This window comes from Gouania willdenowi, chromosome 14 (assembly GCF_900634775.1).
Source record: "Gouania willdenowi chromosome 14, fGouWil2.1, whole genome shotgun sequence".
In the NCBI taxonomy this organism is placed as follows: Eukaryota; Metazoa; Chordata; class Actinopteri; order Blenniiformes; family Gobiesocidae; genus Gouania; species Gouania willdenowi.
Window position 1 is genome coordinate 17,960,493 of NC_041057.1, and position 21,363 is coordinate 17,981,855.

General features: G+C 38.7%; 1 protein-coding gene across 7 annotated transcripts in view; it reads left to right on the forward strand.

Moving 5' to 3' along the window:
• The window catches only part of gria3a (glutamate receptor, ionotropic, AMPA 3a), a 100,810-nt gene that overhangs the window by 51,190 nt on the left and 28,257 nt on the right, over positions 1-21,363 (forward strand). For all 7 annotated transcript variants that reach the window (XR_003675516.1, XR_003675517.1, XM_028467133.1 and 4 more), the window contains exons 5-10: positions 10,950-11,003; positions 11,254-11,415; positions 11,663-11,830; positions 13,400-13,504; positions 15,613-15,720; positions 18,235-18,441. Coding sequence is in view for 5 of the 7 variants with exons in the window: in XM_028467133.1 (XP_028322934.1) it covers positions 10,950-11,003; positions 11,254-11,415; positions 11,663-11,830; positions 13,400-13,504; positions 15,613-15,720; positions 18,235-18,441 (804 nt within the window). In the remaining 2 variants the exon portion in view is untranslated. The remainder of the gene's footprint in view (positions 1-10,949; positions 11,004-11,253; positions 11,416-11,662; positions 11,831-13,399; positions 13,505-15,612; positions 15,721-18,234; positions 18,442-21,363) is intronic.

A 21,363-nucleotide genomic window follows, 5' to 3' on the forward strand; every position in this document is an offset into this window, starting at 1 on the left:
GGGCTATAAAGCGCACTGTTTTATTGGCCGCATTGCAATAATTTAGCAATTTTTTTATAAAAATCCACACAAATGCCGCAGCCTAATTTAGGCCGCACCCTATTGGCTGATGAGGGTGCCCGTCAGACAACTCAGCCAATCAGAACGGGTAGGTAGGCGGGCTGCTGTACTCACATTAGGTTTCACGGAGGCGTCCGTGTTTCAACTGATAAGTTTCCTTTATTACATGATGTCTCCTCCTCACTGCCCCACGTCTACATATCATTACATTTACAGCTTATTATGGTCACTTTTTACTGGAACCAGACTGATACACCACTTCATCCGCTCTTCTTACCATGAACTACCGCGGAGCGATCACAGCGACTCTGAGTCAGAATACGGACGTGATCGCTTCTGAACAAATCCAACGTGGTGATTTGGCAACTTCATGCTGTTCTGCTACTATTACAATCTGGCTGACTTTTACTGTCTCTCTCTGACAACATTGCACCACGTCGTTGCTATGACGATGCAGTGTGCATCATGACAAAATGAGTGATCAGAATGATTCTGTGCGAGCAGAAACGATTTAATGTTAACATATTCATTGTTCCACCTGGTCTAATGTGACGGAGCTCAGTTTTGTGGCGGCATGAAGCTTATAAAACCGGGAAAAATCCACAATTTAGCCGCTTCGTTGTTTAAGCCACAGGGTTCAAAGCGGTTTATAGTCCGGAAAGTACTTGTAATTAGTTTTCAGTTATCCATGTTCAATAACAACTCAATTACAATTACCAGCATTTTTCCCAATTACAATTAATTTACATTTTTTTTTTATCCTCAGAAAGTCAATTACATCTACGTTCTCAATTATTAAAGTTCAATTACAATTCATCACATTTACTGAGCCTCAAATAAATAACCTCATTAAAGTCCTCTTGTGTTAGCTTTCTGTTAGCATCTCCTATGATAACGGGTCCTAAATCAGCTGTAAAATACACTATAAAATGTATTTATTTCCTATCTATTGGTTACCTTGTTAGGCTTCTAAATCAATGTAAATTTAGGTTTTAATATTTTTGGTGTGGGCATCTGAGCCTTTTTTGTGTCAGTATATCATTATCATTTTTTTTTTAGATGCTAAAATGTGGGAAAGCTTGATATGAAACATATTTTAATAATTTGTTAACGGTATACTGTATGTGTAGAACTGTACATAGAACTGTAACATGGTTCCCCCAGTTTTGCGTTAAATTATAAATGACAATTTTCAGAATTTTCATGACAATTACAATCAAAAAGTCAATTATCTAAACTCAATTACAATTTGATTATGATTACGACAGCAGCAGGTTTTTAAAATTACAATTACGCTATAATTGTAATGAATTATTAATCATAATTGACCCCAACCCTGCTTGCCTGACCACGCCTTCTTTTTATGTCACCACCAAACAGTTTCTATTTCACTGAGGAGAGAATGCTGCTTTGATTACAGTTAACTTTAATTATGATTCTTTGATTAAACTCTACATTTCACACAATAATCTTCGTAGCCTTCGTTACCTGCTTTGGTGTGATTGAACCAGCAGCTGCCTCTTCATTAACATATCAGTTTTCTTTCCTCCTAATTGTTCCTAAATTATTTCCTCATTAGATTTGAATTATCCTATCGAGTGGTCTCTGTGAGTCCCGTGTAATCAACTCAATCACGATTCTTGTGTGTACCGTACGATGCTCGTGGCCTTTCGGGGAGGACATGTTAGACATGCGTGATGCGTCGCTCCAGATGCTCCAAGGTGGCAAGACAAGCGACTCTCCTGAGATCAGCTTCTTCTATGAGATGTGACATCAACACTTGCTTTAATGTAATATCAGCACACGGTGTAAGTAGGACACACTGTCCCATAACAGCAACAACAATGAGCCTACTATAAATAGCCTACCCTCCTAGCCAGAGGGAGGATCTCACACAAAGGCCGCAGCGAGCACACAGAAACTCACATCACTCAATCATCGGCAAGCGAGCATCAAAAATAGCTTTTTTAATATTTAGTATCTCTGCCCAGTTTGCATTCACACTGAATCTGTATGCATGGCTCTATCGTCCACCTCCGTCTCATTACTGTGGTTATCAAAGTCATGATGGATATGTCACTTTTTTATTTGCTGATGAACAAGCTGTGGGATTGTTGGAGTCTAGGGCTGACTCCTTTACAACCTTCAAAAGTATCTTTCGACTCATCTGCTTTCAGTGGAACACATCTAAGGCTCCTCATTAATAATAAAGGAACTGTTCAGCACAGGAGACGTCACCTCAAGGCTCACAGAGATGCTGGGAATTGAGACATTCACCGTGAATCTTTCATTTTTAGGCTGTAAGGAAGGAAACAAGAGGAGTGTCAGTCACCCGAGGTGCCCGGGAACTCTACACCTACCGAGTAGGAGAGAAGCAATAGAGGCTGTATTTAGCTGGATGTGCCACAGAGTGACAATAAATGTTCATGGATTTAAAAATTCAATATTTTTAGGTGAATGTTTTGATTTGATGCTACTTTTTTAACACATCCATCCATTCTTAGCAGACCACTTGTCCATTATTGAATATCGGTAAACATATAAAGCTTTTTGCCAATATCCGAATCTATACAACGCTTAATTTCTGATTTCTGATATTAACCGATACCAATACACAGACCCCCTCCCACAGCTTGATTTTAGGTCAGATAATATTAATTTCTATTAAAAAAACTGGTCAAGGCTACTTTTAATGGGATGCACCTAGGAATGCATTATACAAATAATCAACTCTCCAAAATAAGAAAACTAATTCAAATTAAAGTGTAAGTACACCCTAAAACCTTTTTTTGCTGTATACATATACTGTATCTAAGTATATGAATTAATGTTGTTTATTGATTCTAGTCCCTCTATTTACATTCTAGTCAAAGTATTTAAATTTAGCATTTTTAGTCGTAAAATGTCAGAGTGACTGTCCTCTATCGGTTGAACGCTGGCTATTGCAATGGAATTTTGCTCTTGGCTGAGATTAGATGAGTGACTTTTTGGATCAGTGACATCACTAACTGTCACTATTGGCCCTGCCCCTCCTATAAAATAAAGGGGGAGGGACTGGCTTCCTGTGTGCAGCATTGTGGGGGCAGGGCTACTGTGACTGGGCGTGTCTTAACTACTCCTGGGGCAATGTCCATAATCAAGGCAATTTTTGGAATTTCCCCTGGGGGTTTACTTAGACATTAAAGGTGCAGTCTGCAACTTTTAGAAAAGTGACTCTTTGTCAAATTTGCTAAAGCTGTCACTATGTAAGGACCGCTTTACATCAAACTAGTAGTTTGTGTGAGCCTACCCTGCTGCTCCTGCAGCCTTTGGCAGATTGCCAGAATGCATCGCGACCGAGCAAAAAGAACCAATCAGAGCCAGGTTTGTGTTTGATGGGCTGTCTGATAGTTGTTGCTCACAGGCCCCGCCCCTTTCCCGAGGCTAGAGCGCCGTCTTTTTTACAGTGTATGATCTGGAGGAGTAGAAGATGGAATTGGTGACTTTTCTGCTTGAAAGGTATTTACTGCTGCTTGATTTACATTATGTTTGATTTGTAATTGATACACTAGAACTCTGTAGTGCATGTGTTGTTTGTGTGTGCAGCAGCCTCCGTGTGGGCTGCTGTGACACTGTGTTGCTGCTAGATTGGTGTACTGTGTGCACATAGATAGAGAGAAGCGCTGCAGTAATATGCTTTTAACAGAGCATGTTATATTACTGTGATGTTTCTGTCAGACTAGCGTTAGCTTGTTAGCTCCTCTAAGGGAGGGACTTTGGAAAGGAGGCAAGGCAAGAAAGCAGCGGGGAGGGAGGGGGAGAGAGGGATCTGAAAGTTGCGGACTGCACCTTTAAGTAATGGAAAACATGCCATATTCCTTCTTTTAATATTGATTTTTTAATGTCAGTGGAAAAACCGATACCATTGTTGACCAATATTACATTTTATGGCTAGTATCGGCCGATAATATCGATGGGCAGAAAATATGGCTCATCTCTAGGATAAAGCTATTTTCTCAGACTAAAAACAATGCTTCAACAACAGTAACCATTTCTTGACAACAGTTAAATTATTAAGTCAGTTTATTGTAAAGTGGCTGGTTTTAATTTTCATAAAAAATCAAATCAAACAGCGGAGTGCCCATATCACACCCTACCTTAGCCTCGTTAAACCCACCTATTACCCACAGATTTAACAAAAAACAACCATCACTGTCCCGTTACGTTCCTATTGTTGCCAAATTGTGAAGAGAAAACCTGGCATCTGAAAAGGGGAAGCAGTGACTATAATAGAGGACGTTTTTGTACAAACCTTTTCGTTGCACAGACATCTAAAGGAAGCCCTGGAGAAGTTTCAGCTGAATGTGAAACTCAAAGTAAAAACAACATCAAACGCTCACAAGTAGAACATTTGGCAGGTGCTCAGCTTTCAGAAACATTACATCTTCACTCACACTTTTCACTCTGTTGAAGTTGGCGTTCAATCTGTGAGGTTTGGAGGAGCGGATAGCAGAAACTGATCGTGAAACTGCTTAAACTCTTCAACTAAACACAGACCAGACTGACAAAAATAGACTCTCATATGCATGTATGATTAAAAAAAAAGAAATGAGAGTTCATTTATTCTAGCACATCTATATATATATATATATATATATATATATATATATACACTGTGGGTTTATTGAGATCTTTGGAGTCCTTTGATATGCACCCCATTCTTTCATCTCCGTTTCTTCCTGCTTTGAGGATCTGGAGATTTATGGTTACGGCTATCAGCTTTGGGTTGGCGCTTCCATTTCTGCCAATGACAAATGGCTGTAACAAAGAGAAGCCTCTATTAGTGGGAAGAGAGTCAAAGCCTCTTGAAGGCTCTTGGGCAGACGTCCAGCTCTGCACAGGACTGAGGCTCCAGTTTGCTTAATTAGTCGATTCCTTCAGGAATATTTAGTGTGTATAGTGTGTCTCAGGCCAGCTTCACACACACACACACACACTGGCCTGCTCAAGCAGCCAGGCGGACAGGAGGAGCCTCGAGGTGGGACAAATAAGTATATTTCAAAGCTGAAGGAGGCGCGCTCACTCTGTGGGGATTTTGGACTCACAGTTTGTCTCCTCCACCGCACAGTGAGAAAGGCCCACATTTCTGAATATGTCCTTAACCAAGCAGAATGCTAATGCGTGGATGTAACGCAGAGCTGTGTGCTGTGATTCATTTGAATGTAATGCACTTGCCGGGGGTTGGAGGATGATGCTTAGCTCTTTATTTTTAACTAAGGGCTTTAAACCCAGCGCACATTAGCATGAAGGCATCATCCAGATACAAAACACAACCTCACTACTCGTGTTAACATTTGACAAGCTTGCAGATTAGGACTTTACCTTAAATAGGTAATTATGTCCTTTCAGTTGAGAATCAGAATCATACATTTTGCTTTGTCACTCATTTTTTAAATAAAACCAAAGGGAAAAAAGCAAAAGCTACACTATTTATTGGTTTACAAGTACTTATTAAAACAGTATTGACCTCTTTTGCTGCAGGTTTTCCAAATTTTTTAGGTAAAATAAAATAACTTTTAGTCATAATGTCTTTACCATCCTGTCATAAAACACACAAATTCCCTATTTTATTTTATCAAAAGCCCTTGGACCTGCAAGACTTCAGGCGACAGTCAAGCTCTCGCTATTTTTAGCTGCATTTTTGCTCAGCATTACATTACATCAGCCTCCACGGTTGTTTAAAGCTGGAAATGGTGACAATGCTGCATTTCCATGCTCTGTGCACAGCTCCACTGTGCTGTCCACACGCAGCCAAACATTCAGCATTTCATCAAAAAATGTCAATGTTTTTTTAAGACCCGTCTGCAAGATCGATATGAAAATGTTCAAGATATGTTGCTTACTCGGTGTGAATCCGTATATTTTTGCATGAATCATTTAAATCGACTGAAAAACTGCTGAGCATAACAGTGACCGACATCAGTCAGTTGACATCACAAGACGTATACACTACGATCTATCCTGTGTGACGATATTGCAATATTAAAACGTCATGAGCTATATCAAAAATCAAAGCCACAAAGTGTAGCAATGCTAATGTTGTTGGAAAAAAACACATCTTAAATCTGGGCTGTGTGGACTGTTCTAGTTTAATGTTTTAAAAACTTGCAATGCATTGTTCATGCACAGATTGGAATATATCATGATGATGACATAACAGTTTTTGCAGAATAGGGGCAGTTTTTGCACTTTAAATAGAAAAAAAGGCCTCACTTATGTAATTGTTTATTTAATAGTCACTTGAGTTATTATTTGTCAAACTGAATTTTTTGCATTTCGTCTTTCTCCAAAAATATAGTCTTTTATCGTTATCGTGACTGTATTGTCTCATCTCGTCCCACCCCATGCTGTTTGTTTTTGTTGTTATTAGATTACAGGTGATCATTTTATGAGTGCTTATCTTCTGTAACCTGTTCAATGTCTAACCAAAACATTTTTTTTGCAACAATGCAACCGTAAAATAATTGCACACAAGTTATACGCTTGAAATATTCAGTTGGCAAATAATGAGAAATTATCCTATTTAAAGAGCCAACGTTTGACAGAGAGGAAGAATGACTATTTTAGCTCCCCATTCACACTAAACAGTGCCGGAGAAGTGTGAAGTCTTGTCATTTTTGGCAGATTGTGTGATAAATGAGATTTATGGTCAGTTAATCACTCCAGGTGCAGCCGCTTCATTAACAACTGGCCGCGGTTGGCGATCGCAGCAGTCTGTCACCGAGTCACAGCCTTCTCCCAATGTTTCAGAAGACCACAGGCAGAATTTTTACTTAGAAAAAAAGGTCGTAATGGAACAAAAAAAATAATAATTTGTACAAAGAATTTAAATGCATTTAAAATTTATTTATTTATTTTATATTTATTTACCAAACTGTCACTGTGAAATATCTTGTTATATTATCCTATTTAGTTTTGCACATATAAGTCTTTAACTATTTTCTAGTTGATTGTCCTTATTTAATGTTTACATTGTTAGAGAGAGCTCAGTTCAACAAGTCAAATTCCTCGTGTGTATAACATACATGGCCATTAAATAGGGATGCACTGAATATTCAGCCACTGAATATATTCGGCCAAATATTGCAATAAAAAGCAACATTCGGCCTTTGGTTTAGTGAGTTAAAAGCAAGGCCAAACAGTGGAGTGTGACGCAATGATTCAATCGCTATCGATACTGTATCGCTAAATCACGGTTGGGGTACGGAGTAGAACCCAGCCATGAAGGTTACTGTGCTTGAAGATAGACGTAGACACAGATAGACACACAAACGTAGAGAGACAAAGGATTCTTCTGCTAGCCACCTGTGTGTGTTCTTTACTTGGGAATGTAACTAGAATAAACCACATTGAAATATTACTTTTGTCATTTGTCCTCAGGGCTGATCAATTAAAAGATCCCAGAAGAAGGTTGAAATTGGTGCTGTGACCCAGATCTGGAAAAAACCATACACATTGAAATCTAGAGCTGGAATTGTTTCTTAAGTCCAGCACTGGGTGTGAACGGAAATTAACTTCATGCTGAGAAAAGTGACTCGTGAATACACTGGATATGTTTTTAGAAAGTCAGTTTAAAAAACAAATTAAGTATGACTCAAGAAAACAATGACAAGGCATCTTGCCTTTGTTGCAATGTTCTTGCAGGTTTTGTTTTGGGTTAGGGGTTAGAGATGTAGTTAATGTTAGGGTTAGTCCAATGTGATGCCACAGACACGTAACACTTCAGAGTATGAGTTTATCTTGTGGAAGAGTGTAACAATAATAGGAATAGGAGGGGTGGGGGGAACCAACCATGCACTCCCACAGAGAGAACTGTGAGGCAGTGCAGACAAAAGTGTCCACTGGCAAAGTTGTAAGTGTAATGAAGTCGTGTGTACAGTAGAATCTGTCCAATCAGGAGGATTCAGACTATGGAGCAAAGGAGCAGAAGAAGCTTTGCCAAAGCCTTGACCTTATTTTACATCTTGAAATGAATGGAAAGCAACAAGCCCTGTCATTGCTGTTTCATTCATTCTGTGTGGGTGTGTGCACGTGTCCTCAGGCATGCCTGGGGCCTCGGGCTCTGGTGACATAATATAGATCTGTTTTCTCCCAACAAACAGCTCTGTCATTCTTGTAAGCACACATCTACTCCCTCTGTTCACTCTTATGTAACACTGCTCACCCCAAATTACAGCTACAATATTAATGTAATCGGTGAAGGGCTAGAATTACAGGTATACAGGTTGAGGACCAGTACATTAATCACACAGGACCAAACAAGTGTATGCAAGTGAAATGTATTATACAGTGTTTAGTGCAACAATGAGTGAGGTGTACGTTATTTGGTTTTGACCGTGAAACTATTATATACATACATAAAAGTGAGTCAAATCAACAGTTCATCAATAATCAATCATTCATAGTTCATTGTTCATAATCCCCAAAAGTTCATGGGATCTAAACATTTCTCATCTAGGAGAAGTGAGAGAGGATGAGGATCTTTAATCCAGAAGTCAAAACTTTATTTTTACAGTCATGGGCGTAGCACCACATTTTGAGCCCTGGGTACAAACCATCATGTTGGGCCCCTACTGTAAGGTAACGGAAACCTTACTAGTATTCTCTAGCTTTCTTTTTTTCACATTAACCCAGAAGTTCCCAACCTTTTTTGGGTCGTGACCCCGTTTTAATATCACAAATGTCCAGCAACCCCAGAGACATTTTTCTTTCTTTCTACAATTCGTTTTTGATCATGTTTATTAAAGTGTGTTACAGACAAGTGACAAGTGTGCCAGCTCAGATGTTTTTATACTGCATTTCATTTGAACTAGATTTATATTTCAGAAAGTTTAAGTATAGGATACAGTTATTTGATATTTATTGAAATGTATTTTAATATTAATATTAAAAACAATTAAAAAAAACTTAAAAATACAATTTTAATCCTTTTTTTACCGTTTTTTTTTTTTTTTGTTTTGTTTTTTACAATTACGAGACATTATAGGCGACCCAATTTTAACTCCAGGCTGACCCCACATGGGACCCCTAATGACTATATCCATTGCTTGTATTTTATAAATCTGTTCGACGATATTTTAGTTATTTATTGAATATTGTGTTTGTGACATATTTTTGCTATAATTTAGTAATTTCATTTATTTTTTGTGGGGGGGAGGGGGGGGGGTATAACTAACGCACACAAAGCAAACATGTACAAAGGTTAATAAAAGGTAAATATAGAATAATTAGAATCATGGGGACACTCTGGCCACCTACTTAAGACTTGCTGACAGCAATATTTAGTCCTCAAAATATTTTTTTATTTTTGATAATCTCATTTCCAATTAAGATTTGACGTGCAAAAGGAATGTTCCTGCATTTAAATGTGCAAGAGTGCACATAGTTTATTTCAAACAAAATAATATATTGCTTAAAAAAAAGATGTATGTTTTAAAATTCACCTCTGAAAAACTGAGTGAGCAGCAGATTTCCCTAATTTCACGTTCTCTCCTTCTCCTTTCTTTCTTTCTTTGCATTTTTGGTGTGGTTTTCCTTTCTTGAGGAAAAACATGCTGCTGCTGTGGATGTAACAACGAGTGGTTGATACAGAAGCACATATGGGTCGTACCATTTGCACTGTTTTAAAGGGGGTGGTAATAAGGCCTGACGCAGCATGAATCATTGTTTTAGTGTAAAACTGTGCCTAACAACCAGCTTACTTTCATACAGGGCCATTTTCATTCCAATATAATTAATTAAAAAATGTTTAAAATGCATTTTCTTACATACATATTAAACAGACTTCTGAGCCCCCCCCTCACTTTCCAAAGTCCCTCCCACAGAGGGACTTTGGAAAGCCAGACATCAACATCACAGTAATATAACATGCTCTGTGAAAAGCATATTACTGCAGTGCTTCTCTCTATGTACCACACCTCAGCAGCAGCAGCAGCAACAACACAGTGTCACTTACCGCAGCCCACACGGAGGCTGCTGCGCGCACATAAACAACACGTGCACTACAGAGTTCTCGTGTAACAATTACAAATCAAACATAATGTAAATCAAGCAGCAGTATTTATCTTTCAAGCAGAAAAGTCACTAATTCCATCTTCTACTCCTCCAGACCATACACTGTAAAAAAGATGGCGCTCTAGCTCCGGGAAAGGGGCGGGAACTGTGAGCAACAGCTGTCCATCAAACACAAACCTGGCTCTGATTGGTTCTTTTTGCTCGGTCGCGGAGCATTCTGGCAATCTGCCAAAGGCTACAGGAGCAGCGGGGGGGACTCAATGAATGTTTTTTTCACACAAACTACTAGTTTGATGTAAAGCTGTCCTTACATAGTGACAGCTTTAGCAAATATGACAAAAGGTTACTTTTATAAGAGTTGCAGACTGCACCTTTAAAGTGACTGGCGGCTTCTCAATGCCGTCCCAACCAACATGATGGGCAACACAGCAATCTACAAAATCTTGCCATACGGTGCCGTTTTGACTCAGGTGTAACAGTGCCCTTTCTTTTTACATCTTTCCCTCGAATAATGTTTAGCTCACAATTCCCAAGGTTGGGCTGTTGATGGTCACAATTATGCAATATAATAAACTTGTTTCACTTACTAAACTTACACAGTGGTAGAAATAAAGGTCGATCTCATCTTAACTTATATTTTGTAAGAAAGTGGTCGTGGAATGATTACACTACAGGTAAAAGGTAAAGATAAAAGGACAAATGCAGATTCGGTCAAATAAAACAACTGGTTAATAATAATAATAATAAACTGGTTCTTTAACATTTGTGCTACTTAAGTGTTCTCACTTTTTGGTCTGTGATGATGACTCACTTTATGTTTTCTCTGCAAATTGTAGGTGGTGATCGCAGGGAAAAACAGTCGAGGATACCACTACATTCTCGCCAACCTGGTGAGCACATGACCATGAAACGACTCAACATTCCATAGTTGATCAAAACCTGAAGCAGTGTCAGTCTGTGTGATGCAACCTCGCACAAACACATGCAACAATCTTAACGTGTATTTAACAATGACCAACAACTCAGTGTATGAATTGAAATGCATTAAAAGGGGAAAAAAAACAATAAAGAAGCAGTTATTTAAATTATTATTATTTTATGTTAATCCTCCAACAGTGAGTTTTCCCTCTTTGCTCACAGGGTTTTTCCAACATGAGCCTGGACAGGGTCTTTTCTGGTGGAGCCAACATCACAGGCTTCCAGATCATCAGCCCGGACAGCACCATCGTCCAGCAGTTCCTGCAGCGGTGGGAGCGCCTGGATGAAAGAGAATTTCCAGAAGCCAAAAACACTCCGCTGAAGGTCAGTGAAGCACGGCTGCAGCAGCGCTGTATCAAAAATGTTGAAAGCCCCCCCCCCCACTGTCACTGTCTCTGCTAATCAGCAGAGCTTTCATTTTTTAGACATTTTCCATCAGGAGAGCTGTCTCTGTGAATCCCAAGCTCTGCTGCAGTGATAATAACCTTGCTGTCTTGACAGTGTTATGTTGTGTTGGGTCCAAGGGGTGTCACCAGTGTCTCATTGGGGTTTCCTGCGGCTTCTGTCACAGTACACGTCAGCGCTGACCCATGACGGCATCCTCGTGATCGCAGAGGCCTTCCGGTATCTCCGGCGCCAGCGGGTGGATGTATCTCGCAGAGGAAGCGCGGGTGACTGCCTCGCCAACCCAGCTGTGCCGTGGAGCCAAGGAATTGACATCGAGCGAGCGCTCAAAATGGTACCAGAGCAGATTTCAATTGTTCTAATCAGATCAAACATGCAAAACTACCTCAGTGAACCTCATTGTTTTAGACTTTCACATATAAATTCAGCCAAACTGAACGTATGTTATGATTATGTTCACAATAACATATTACTCTACCACTGTATAATGTTCTAAGGTGAGAGCTTTTGATATTTAAGAAAACTTGTTTTATACGAAGCATTGAAGCGCCAAGCAAGATTTTTAATTATTTTATGAATTGATTTTTAATTATTTAAATCATACATAATTAGATTTTAAACACATCTTCATGTACAATAGGGAAATCAGGATAACCATATACTGAATACGCCATGTTTGTTGGAAGACAACAGATACTGTATTGCAGTAATACTAAGTTAGGCTAACGGAAGAAAATTAATGACTGAATCAGTGATAATTGGTAAGAAGACTAGACACATTGTAATATTATACTGCATATACAGTGTATATACTTAATTTACATTTTGACATCTCAGCTTATTTAGCTGGACTAAAAATTTGCATCGTGCTGCAGATTTTTTCAATTTATTTCCAGTTACGACAGAAAAGAGTGAGAGGAAATGCCATCTGCTACTTTGAACACTGTTAGAGCGCCCATGCTGCAAATGAGAAATGAGAATCCACAGTGGAGCAGAAAGAAAAGTGTCGGAACACAAAGAAAATATTTTACCATCTGTAAGACAGTAGAAGATAATTCCTCAGAGGAAGGATAATTATTTTATGATTGTATATATCAGTGTTTCTCAAATGGGGGTACACGATGGCACTACAGGGGGTACTTGAAGGAGAGAAAGTGGAAAATTAACAAATACAGTGTCAGTCTTGGTCCCACTGGAAATGATAAAAAAAACTATAGAAATAAATGTAGAAATGTAGAAACTAAATCTGTTTTTCAACCTTGGAGTCGGGACCTCATGTGTGGTCGCCTGAAATTTCGGATAAATTAAAAGATTTAAAAAAAAAATTTAATTATTGTTTTTCAAAACAAAAAAAATACAATATAATATAATCTTAAACAACTGCATTTCTGTACTTTCACTTTTGTGAAATATAAATCTAATTCAACTCAAATGTAGTGTATAAAAAAAAAAAATCTGAGCTTTTTTTTGGATTAAGAACTAATTCTTTAAAAAAATTGTCTTTGGGGTCACCAGAAATTTAAATCAAAATGGGGTCATGATCCAAAAAAGGTCGGGAACCACTGCACTAAATACTAATCATTTATTTATTTTATTTTTATTTTTTACAATAAAGGATTCTTTAAATTGTGTGTTATCACTCGTTCATACCATCATTATGTTCTATAGTGGTTTTTAAATACTTTTCTAAGCAAAATGTTGTCAAAAAAACTATTATTTATCTTATTATTATGATTATTAACCAGCCAACATTCTCTTATAAATCAAATGAGACTAAGAGGTTTGGGAATCTTTAGTCAGAATAACAATGACTTCGTACACTTTAGTTACTTATTGGTGTAATGGCTGCACAGTGAGTCTCTTCCATAAACGTCTGCTGTTGTTCACGTTTGGTGTACGGCAGGTCCAAGTACAAGGTATGACAGGAAACATCCAGTTTGACACTTTTGGTCGACGATCTAATTACACAATCGATGTGTATGAGATGAAGTCCGGAGGCCCGAGAAAGGTGAGTAACGTGTCAAACTACTTTTTATGTTATCATTATATAAGTGATAAGACTTTACAGCATCAGCATTCAATAGATCAATGTGTGTTTTTAAAGTCCAAGACATGAACGCAAGCAATTTCAAGTCGTATGTTGTTCGTTTTGCTTGCCATTGCGGTACATGATAGGTTATTGTTGATTCACACCTGAACAGCAGCTGCCACCGCCTGAGGTAACAAATCCTCGACACTTCATGTGAGCTCTCATTCCATCCAGAATAATGATCTGAGAAAAACCCGGTGAGAATCAGCCCTGCGGATGCAGCAGTAGCTTAAATAAGGACATGACTCAATTTCCAAATATAATGGAGAAGGAACTACTGTCTGGTCTTCATGGTGTCAAAATGAAATATAAAGTAGAAATTACTGACACGGCGGCCGACAAAATTGAAGTGTTTGTGCTCACTCTAAGATTGCCAGCCTGGCTGTAGCCCTGCTACTGAACATTCAATAAAACCATTAAATGAAGTTCAATTTTCAGTATTTTCACAAAAGAAGATCTTTTGAAAGAGCTTCATGGGGAAAGGCACAGCATTGTTCACGATGACTAAAGAGCTGCTGTAATAGTAGTAATCTTAAAATAGTGAAACCGTAAGGCTCAGCCTAAATCTGCGCTACAGAGCATGACTCAGATGCAAATTCTCATGTTGTCATCAGAAGAAAGACATGTCGCTCTAATAGAGCTAGCAAACAAACACGCATAAACCGGACGTGCACTCATTCGTAAAAGCCATTTAGCGAGTTCGCCTGTTGGCTGTAGCGCTAATCAGAGTTTGTTAGCTTAGACTGTATCTGACCTTTTGCTCGATCCAAAGAACAAAACAGTGTCTTAATCTCACTTAGTTAGTGTACTGTGTTACCCAGTGTTAGCACACACTAAAACACACTGATGCCTCCAGCTTAGAGGCTGTTTGGTCCTGTTTAACATTGATTTGCTTTTAAAACCTTAAAGAAACAATTAGAAGTTGAAGGAAAAAACCACATCTAATAGCAAAGTAAGTCAATGTTAGAGCTGGGCAATATATCAAGATTCAAGATGTAGCAAGTTTTCTAGTTTGGCGATTTAGAAAATGACAATATTGCCAGTATTGATATATATTTTTATATTTGTACTAAATTACTCGTTTTAGGAGTCGCTGCCTTTGCTACTTCCCAAAAGCACAGTTAGATGGATCGCTGAGTGCGTCCTAACCCAGAACTTCCCCTAAACAAGCCACACTACAGAACTCACTCACACGTGCTGTCCCTTATAGGAAAAAAAAAAACACAAATTTGGTCATAAATGTGCCTGTGTGGCATTTTTCATCAGTAAATTTACCCTCACAATTCTTTTTCTAGTTTGACTTCATTCGAATTAAAAATGTTTAGATTTATCTAGTATATCGTCATTTTTAGAAACAATATTGAGATATGAGTTTTGGTACATGTCGCCCAGCACTAGTCATTGTAGTTTTTAGAGATTTTTTTAAAAAATATTATTTCTGCTCCATCGAATCAAAGGCAAATATAATGCACTCTGCGTCAAAGGTAGCTTCATGAGCCCAAACAAAAAGCTGGTACGGAACCAGATCCACCCCATAATGTCCACATACCTCAGCTCACAGGATACCAGACATCTTAGCAGCGCTGATCGGACGCTAGTGATCACTGAGTAAGTATCAGAAATGAAAGCCTATTTCTTCATAGAATGAAAAAGTGCGGCCACTGGAATAGTCTGAGGCTGAGAAGACGCACGTTTCCTCTTGTTTTGTAAGAGATTGCACTGAGCTCTGTTCTCGACAAAGCAGGTTTTACGCTATTGAGTTGGTCTTGCTTATATTAGTGTCATCAGCTATCCAGTGCTTTTACTGATGCTGCTTTATGTTACGTAACAGAACATTTTCCAAGTCAGGAATAGATTACTCCTACTCTGTTCTAGCGTAGTCCAGGTAAAGCCAGAAGTAAGACAAACTTTTTTTTTTTTAATAAAACCATAAATGCAGAAACCAACCAACACACTGCACGGTTCACCTGTTAAAACAATGTATGTTTTCTTCATGCATTAACCCTGAGCTTTTGTGTTGCTTGCAGATCGGCTACTGGAATGAGTATGAAAAATTTGTTTATATAATGGATCAGCAGGTCACCAACGAGTCCTCTTCTGTGGAAAACCGAACAATTGTGGTCACTACTATTATGGTACACTCACAAACAGGTTTAAAGTGTTTCACATTAAGATTTCTGCCACTCAAGGTCAAGGTGTCCATTGTTGCAATCTGTCCTGGGAGGGTAGAATTATTTTATTTTCAGTTGCTTTCCATCCACTCACTACATGTTGAAACAGTCGATTCACAAAGAGTGTTTCAACTGTATCCGTGTGGGTGTCAAAGCATTTTAGTTTTTTTATATCACAGTGGGCTGTTGTAGTAGTGACGTCACAATAACGGCTTTGGTAATGATAACTGTTGAGATAGACATCATCGTGTTTACATTCAGTGCATACGTAAGTAAAAATGTTTCCCTCTCATTAAGTAATCTTGTCAGTGACGCAGGCAGATGATGGTCCACATGGACATGAACTACTCCGAGGACATAAACAACCAACGGTTTCTACCTTTGGCTGTTTATCCACCGAACAAAATGACTTCAAAAGTCTTTATTAGAATCTGAGACTTATCTAAAAACAGTGCTTCAACTATATCAGGGTTAGGGTGAGTCAGAATGCTAGTTAGATCATATCTGGACATTTAATGGAGGTTTTGTATCATCAGCCATTTTTAAATGTAAAATACGGTGCGCCTTATCTTACATTTAAAACCACGGCTTCTCACTCCTTCTGATTTTGTCTAATATCTTCGTATCTTAGGCAAATTCAGAATGTAATAGTCATACATTCTCATCCCAGCATCTGGAAACTCATCATCGCCCCCAGATAGTCTGAAAGTGCCACAGCGAGAGGGAGGGGCAACACACGAGTGGTGTCATTGCATTGTTTTCTAAATGCCAGGCATGCTTTGATTTGAACCAAGACAATTATTCTTCTCCCCTCAGCCAACTCATTAACTCCATGTTGTTGTTGGTTTTTTTTTTTTACTACTTTCTACAACATTAAAGAAAAATATCACAATGAAAGGCCACACTGTTGTGACGCGGTGCGACTCTTTCATTTTGTCTTTGAAACCATTGTGGAAGGAGAGGCTGGAGTTTGTAAAACATAGAAGTCAAATATGTTGGTTAAAGGCAGTTTTCTCTACAGACAGGGAAAGAGATGCAATCTGAGGTGTTAGTGGACGTAGCCTAAAAGCCCTGTGCTGCAATGTGTTGTTAAAGATGCTTTTTGAGGTATGTATATATATATATATATATATATATGACGCGTTAATTGTTTTGCAGGCATTCTTGTGGATGTGTTCTAACCAGGGTTGGGGTCAAATATAGATTTAATTGCGTAATTGATAATTAATTACAATTATGGCGTAATTATAATTGAAATTGTAGTTGCAAAAATATGGTGCTTTTGTAATCACAAGTAAATTAGTTTTTTGCAATTGCGTTCAGATAATGAACTTTTTATTTGTAAAAACTTCACTAAAAACTGTAAATTACAATTTAACCATGTTACACTTCCATAGCTAACATATATAGTTAACAATCATTAAAAATAAAAATGCATATAAACTTTTTCCACTACCTGTCACTTTTCTTTAGGATCATTTTACCATTTAAAAATAAATAAATATATATAGGGGTATACTGACAGACGCCCCCACACCAAAAATATTAGAACCAAAATTTTCATGGATAATGAATCCTCACAAGATAACCAAGAGATGAGAAACCAGTTGCATGATAGACATTGTTTTTTTAGTGTATTTTACAGCTGATTTAAGACATTGGTCAAAACTGACCCGTCATTAGAGATGCTAACAAAAAACTCACACAAGAGGAAGGTTACGTTTATGGCTCAGTAATTGTGATTACATGTATTTTAACTTTAGTAATTGAGAATGTAATTGCAATTGACTTTCAGGAGAAAAATAATAATTTTATTTGTAATTGGAAAAAATGTCGGTCAACGTAATCGGAATTGAGTTGTAATTCAACATGGATAATTGAAGACGTAATTGTAATTGAATAATGTAACTGACCCCAACCCTGGTTCTAACATTATAGTAATCAAGGCAAAGAACTAAATAAGTTGTTCTAATAGAATTTCATAAACATGATAGATGTATCATGTTTGCATCATTTATTGTATGTTGTCGTTTTGATGACTTTATCGTCACTGACGTTTACTTTATGAACTGGAAAATTCCTCCATTCACTTCGTCCTGCCTCCACCCTTCCCATCCCCACCATTCTGACTGAAACTACAGGGACTGCATCCTCATCATTGTGATCCATTCACGTAGCTTGAGCGAGGTTAGCATGAGGAAGCCCCGACGTCCTGCATCATGTTAGATACTCTGCCTCCCCTGTAGGCGCTTTCAGCCTCACTGTCAGAGTCACTTATTAATGTGCTAGCTGTACAATCCAGCCTATGCTCCCATGGTTCCCAGTTGTCTGCTGGTTTGTCATCTCTGCATGAGTGCATGACACAGTACACTTTAAGTCCCTGTGTGACAACCCCCCCCCCCCAACCCCGCGAGGTCCAGCCAAGCTACCGATGCGTTTTCTGCTTTCTGTCAACTTAAAACTTTGTCTATTTAACAGGAAGCTCCGTATGTGATGTACAAGAAAAATTATATGCAGCTGGAGGGGAATGAAAGATATGAAGGCTACTGTGTCGATTTAGCTTCTGAAATTGCAAAACATGTGGGGATAAAGTATAAGCTGTCAGTAGTGCCTGATGGGAAATACGGCGCCCGGGACCCAGAGACCAAGACGTGGAACGGGATGGTGGGTGAACTGGTCTATGGGGTAAGTTCTAACATCATTATGTGATACATGTTCCCCTCCTCAGTCACATTCAAACTAGAGATGTCCCTATCCGATATCGATATCGGATAGCTGAAGGTTAAAATTCATGTAACCAATTGGTCAATAATAAAAGGGTCAGTTTTTCTCATACCTACTGTTGCTGACTATTGTTCTCGGTTTGAGTGACATCACTTGATCAAAGCCTTTTCTAACATTCCACACTACAAAATAAGTAGTAAAAGTATATATGATTCATGCTGATATCGGATCATTATCGGTATCGGCCGATACGCAAGGCTGCAATATCGGTATCATACTGGAAATGAAAAAGTTGTATCGGGACATCTCTAATTCAAACTGCTAATTACTTCTTTTCTGCAAATTCTATTGAATGTAAAATCTTTTCGCTACTGGAGTAAAATAAACCTAGAAAAACACAAATACCCAGCCTACTCATTTAAATTATATTGTTAGGGTCTTGTTGAATTTTTTGAACACTTTAAAGTGATAGTTTTACGTGGCCAAAGTCAAATAAAAAATGAATTTCTATGTTTAAAACGGCTCATGAATAAATTCGTATGGCCTGTCGTCATCTGTAAAATCAGGTTTTGCTGCATTTTTCATGCTCCCTAGAATCACTCACAGTTTAACACTAGCATGACCAGAGTGGTGTCATTTGACACCTATACCTTTAATGTCCAAGCTGGTGTCAGATGGCGGGTGTGAACAACTCAGCTTGTGACCATTGTTATGTTACTGAGGCCACTACTCCCCCCTCAGCTAGGGTGGGGGGGTGGCTGGGTTGGTTTCAGGACACAAAGACCTTTTGTATTCTCCTTTGTGTTTCCCACACAGCAGCTACATAGAGGTTGCAACTTATATTTCAACTTTTGCAACAGAAAGTAGTAAGTAGTAATAGTGAGACGGCAACAGTTTGTTTGCATTCTTGGTGAAATTTATTTATTAGAGATTTTGTGAACAATTCTGGCACTGCCACACCTCCTTTATGCATTTGCCACATGCAAACTTGTCACAATACATACAACGCTTGGTGGCACGGTTTTTCCTGCAGCAACACTTCACCTGGCACAATGCCCTTCTCCCCACATAAGGTGTGGGTGGTTATTGCTGAAGGTTTTGCTCATTCACCTCCTTGGCTGCCATATGAGACTGGGCAAGCTCCAGCAAGAAGTCCACCCTTCTCTCCTTGACCCCAGTGCATGCCTGATAAAGCACATGTGCGTTCAGCGCTGCAATGTCAACCATGTTGTAAAACACAGCGACTGGCCAACGCCGTGTTCCTGAACGCACAGTGTACTTTCGAACCATCTGGTCCATGACATCCACACCGCATTTCATGCTGTTGTAGTCGGTGACTGTGTTCGGCTTTTTTTTCCGAGTAGCCTGGGCACATAAACAGTCAGTGTGGCACCAGAGGTTGAAAACACTTGTGTGCTGAATTCCTCACGGGCCAAATTCTTTTTAGCTGAATCTGGAAGCTCCCGGCGAATCTTATTGACTGAGCCAAGGAGGGTGGTCTTCCGGCTGTGCAGTCGACGTGCTAGTGACAATGAAGTGAAAAAATTGTCGGTTGTAACAGTTCTTCCTTTGTCCATAAACGGTTCCATAAGCTTCATCACCACATTTTCAGACAATCTCTCCCCAGGTGGACGACTGGGGTCTTTGCCAAGATATGGGATGATTTTGCACACATACTTGGATTTAAGGTCACATGCCACCCAGAACTTGATACCAAACTTGCAATGTATTGCAAGAAACAGCAGCGAGTCTTAGTTGGAATAAGTTGCTCATCTATGATGATGTGCCTGCCTGGGTTGTACGAAGTGATGCAGTTGGCAACAAAAGACCCCCAAACGTCAGAGATTGCAGCAAACCGGTCAGTCGCAACTCGTTCACCGCGTGTGTCCTTGTCGTCGAAGCGTAGATGCTGCATTTTCAAAGCCTTTTCAAACTTTCACTATGGTTCAGTACTTCCGCATTGAGTCAAAGGTCAAGAGGGATAATGTCAGCATAATTGATGGTGTAAACAGAGATTTAGATTGTTTTTCCCTGTTGAAGCATTGATTCTTTGTGCATCTTGTGCACTTTCTTCAAATTTGTAAAATAATAGCTTAATAAAATAATCATGGACCTGGTTAGTGAATGGTGGACCTCGTGAATTTACCTTTTTAAAGTGAGAACTCAAACAGTCCTTTTCACACTCGAAAATCTCGCTTTACCATAAATAGCAACAATACATTTTATTTATAAGCACTTTTCAAAAACAATAAAGGTAAATAGTGAATACTGTTAATACTGTTTTTCGTTTTCTAATTTTATTTATTGTGGTTTATTAATTGATCACAACACACATGGCTCATATTAATTTGGCCATTCTTATCCAATAATTCCATATAATGTTATTTGGATTAACAAACATCTACTTGGGAGAAACTGGTTTCTCAACACTGGCCATCATTTACACCAATCCCCAAAGTTTGTCACTGCCCAGCTGCACATTCCGATCGAAAGGCTTTATTTACATAAGAGAGGTGGCCCACTGAGTTGCAAATGAGTGTCATTTGGCGGCCTCTGGGCAGGGCAGCAGGAGTAAGAAAACCTTGGGCATGCTAGTGTTAACTGGCTCAAACAAGAAGATTTGCATCTTTTATGAGAACTTTGAGTGAATCATTTTATGAGATATCACATGACTGCCTGGACTAGTGAAATGATCCCACTGCAAACCACTGGATTGACCCTCAGTTGTAGCTAAAGCTGGATTTTTGCTATTCAGTGGACACCAATCACGAATGTGTGGCTGTTATTACTGGTAGTTTGGACTAAAAACGACTTAGAAATATCTATACAGAATAATTAACCTTTTCTCACATCCAAAAAAAAACAAAATGTCATTGGTTGTTT